Source organism: Nanorana parkeri, unplaced genomic scaffold (assembly GCF_000935625.1).
Source record: "Nanorana parkeri isolate BGI_ZX_2015 unplaced genomic scaffold, ASM93562v1 scaffold118, whole genome shotgun sequence".
Lineage (NCBI taxonomy): Eukaryota > Metazoa > Chordata > Amphibia > Anura > Dicroglossidae > Nanorana > Nanorana parkeri.
The window spans coordinates 676,167-679,849 of record NW_017306386.1 but is presented as its reverse complement, the minus strand read 5'-3'; the positions used below and the strand labels follow the sequence as shown (position 1 = coordinate 679,849).

The 3,683-nt window shown below is 42.9% G+C and overlaps 1 protein-coding gene across 1 annotated transcript in view; it reads left to right on the top strand.

Moving 5' to 3' along the window:
* Positions 1-3,683, top strand: part of P2RX1 (purinergic receptor P2X 1) — a 54,434-nt gene that overhangs the window by 39,152 nt on the left and 11,599 nt on the right. The window contains exon 6 of the mRNA XM_018553370.1: positions 3,003-3,083. Within this exon, the coding sequence (XP_018408872.1) occupies positions 3,003-3,083 (81 nt within the window). The remainder of the gene's footprint in view (positions 1-3,002; positions 3,084-3,683) is intronic.

Here is a 3,683-nt window from a genome sequence, read left to right as displayed (position 1 = left end):
TATAAAGAGAATTCATAATAAAGCAAGATCTGTCATTGTATCCCTTTTTCCTGCTTTGGGATAACATACATTGCTACGTTTAGCCGCTGAAAATAAAAGAATACATTGTATGGAGGAGCTATTTAAGTATGTGACTTAAAGTGTATTTCCATTTTTGCTGCAAAATTGGGAAAACATCTACTTTATATTTGTTATATGTTCTTATTCACATAGCATTACTTATTAAAAATTAAACATTGCTGCTTGCATATTACATGTTCTATTTTTAGAGAAACGTTGTATTCTGTACAAGTTTTCCTCTAGAATACAAAGAGGGCTGGGCAGGTTAAAAGAGAACCATAGCCCAACCTTTTTTTGCAGTTCTCTTTAGGCTCACAAGAGGACATTTACTAATATCCTCCTGTAACGCAAAACTATTGCCCGCTATTTGCTGACCATGCAGAGCCAAGGATCCACCCGCTGACTGGTTGACAGCTGGCTTTGCCTCTAGAGAGGTAGAGCCAGCTGTGCCTGCCCCCTCCCTCTCCCCCATCCATCCAATCATCCCTGGAGGAACGGAGAGGGGAGGGAGAATCCCTGCGCGGAGCAGTGACTGACATGAACTGAGCGATCGGCGGTATGTGATTGCCCAGTTCCCGATCAATAGAGCCGACGTGTGACAGCTTCAGTGTCACACGTCGGCTCTAATTATGGGGATGAGTGTATTTTACTCTCCCCACAATTCTCCTCTAACTTTACGTAACTTAATTAACTTAATTAATCCTGTCTGTACTATGCTGGCAGAGTGCATTATCAGTCGTAAACTAGATTTGAATGCTATCTATTCTAACAAAGGGTTAAAGACTTAGAAGCACTGTATATTAATTAGAGGGCGTTCAGTTTGCCTCTAGCCTTACTATGGGGTTTCCTGTCACTTTGAAAATAAGAGAGAAGCTAGCAAAGGTCTGCTAGACAGACACATTTGAAAGGTAAGAAATATATATATATATATATTTGTATTATTATTTTTAAGTATGCTGTGTGATTAGGAACACAGGACAAATATATAGTGGGGGGGTCTCAAATTTGACTGCAAACATGGAAATACACTATAAGGTAACCACACACTGTTACGCCGAATGAGAGAAATGATTAGATTCCCCCCATCGAGACTAAACAGCGTGGATAGAGGAATCCCCGCTGCTGGCTACAGTATTCAGATTCTGATTGAATGCAGGTGCTGTTTTTACACCCATTTTTCAATGCTGATCATTTTCCACCCTTCTCCCTTAACAAAAGTTGCTTTTTTTTAAAAGAGTTTGGTCCTGACAGGGTCCCCCAACAGCTCAAGTTTTGACCAATTCAGTAGGATTCGGTATTCAGCAGAGCGGCCAGCTGTACTCCATGTGGCAGTGTTAGGCCAATCAGGGCAGCCATCCGAAATTTTGGGGCCCCTTACACGGCTTTAGGCCGGGCCCTACCCCCACCCGCCGCAGGTCTTAGTGACGCGCTGGACGCAGGACCCACCTGAGGGTGACTCTGCAGAGCCCACCATAGATGCTGCACAGCCCATCTGAGACTGTCTATGGTGGGCTCTGAAGGGGTCTCAGGTGGGCTGGTCAGGGCTGCATCCCTCCTCTCCCTCCTTCCTAGCTCCTCTTACCTGCACACATGGCCTCCTCTGCTGTCGGACCGGCCAGAAGTGACGTCACGTTAGTGACGGGACGTCACTTCCGGCCAGTCCGACATCAGACGAGCAGCGCCGCTGATGGGGCCCAAGCTTGTCTCAAAGCCACTGGAGCGGCAATGCTGGGGCCCTGCGCTGCTAGGGCCAGGCCTCCGCCTCCTCGCCCTTCACCGTTGGCCGATAGTCATGTAAGGGACCCGGGCGGGCCCCCCAGGCTTCCCGAGCCCCTTACATGAGTATCGGCCGTACCCCCCTGATGGCTGCCCTGAGGCCAATCACTAAACACCAGCACTGTGACATGGGAAGAGTCTATTGTTCCATGTATGCTATGACTTGACTAATTCTAGCTTACATACAGTAGGTGGGCTTCTTCTGCTCCCAGCAGAGAAGTGAAAGAAAGGAAATATGTGCTTTAAAGAGAACATGTTGTTTTGCTAAATAGGCAAAGCAGAAGTTCAGAAGTGTTTTGTTCTCACTGTACATGTATCTAATATTTACTTTCATTATCACATTCAATCTCCTACGTGGTAGTACTGGACATTCCCTGTTACCCCTAACATTAGAGTGTTTGTACTGTAGACCAACTTTTAACTTCAACCTTTAACTTGGCTATGCAATGAGCTTTCCTTGAGACATTATTTGCATTTTGTATATAGGTATTGCATATTTGCGTTGGTGCTTATATTTTTGTGCTTTGTATTGTTGTTTATTTGTGTCTCGTATTCTTGTCATTGTGACATGATTCAATAAAACTGACTTTGGAAAAAACAAACAAACAGAAGTTCAATTTAAAGTGTATGTCTATATAAAACCTATTTTTCATTTTGAATAAAGTTGGGAACAGTTAGACCACCAGGGCTATCCGGGGCTCCTTAGAGAGATTGCTCTTAACTTCCTGTCCTGTTGGTAATGTTTTACTAGACAATAAGTGAGGGGAACTCTTCAACAGCAACACAGACAGAAATAAAAAATACTTTCCTTTAGTAGAGTAGGAGAAGACTAGAACTCATGACATATTTTTATGTTTGTCTACATCCTTATTGTAGATGTTCTCTTACTTCCTGTCTGTTAAAACTGTCACCAGGACAGGAGGTGAGGGGAAATTTCCCTAGCCGAGTCCTGGATAACAGTAAAAATCCAGCAGGAGTTCTAATCCTTCCCCACTCTATCCAAAACCTAGGAAAAAAAGTTTTTGACTTCATATAAACTTTAATGACACACATCTAAAGTTTTATACATTGTTTTAAACTTATACATGTATTCTTGTACTTTATATTAATGTTTAATAAATGGGACTATGTTATAAATTAATTAATTATTTTACTTCCTTTTTTAGTCCTCCATTATTGCTGCAAGCAGAAAATTTCACATTATTTATCAAAAACAGCATCAATTTTCCAAAACACAAAGTTAATAGGTAAGCATGAATGGATTTCAGTAATATAACAAGCAATCCTAAATTAAAAGTTTATTAACCCTTGCAATGGGGCTACCCCTGCACTGCAAGGGTTAACTGCTCGTTTTTGTCTAGGTTAAAAAAGTTATACTAATCTGAACTGCAGAGCTGGCTTGCTTTTAGACCGGTCCCTCCAGCCTCTTTCCACCATTGCTGCAGTGGTCTATGGTCCTATAAATCATCACGTTCTATACATGTGTATAGAAGTAAGGTCGCCCAGGGACATACCATTGCTTCAGTGTAGGAGGAAAGAGGTTGGAAGGAGCGCTGTAACAGCCAGCTGGCTTGAAGCTTCAGGTGAGTAATACTTTGTTATTTTTGAACCATGACAAAAACTATCACTTAACCCTTGCGGTGTGCGAGTAGCCCCACTGCAAGGGTTATTAAAGTTTTTTTCCTGGAGGTTTTCTTTAATCACATACCTTATTTGTAACATTGAAAATGTATTATGTCCTAAACCACCAGCGTCGGTCGCTGTCTCTCTCCTCCCCCCCAGCGTCGGTCAGTGTCTTTCTCCTTCTCCTCCCCCCCAAGCGTCGGTTGGTGTCTCTCTCCTCCTTC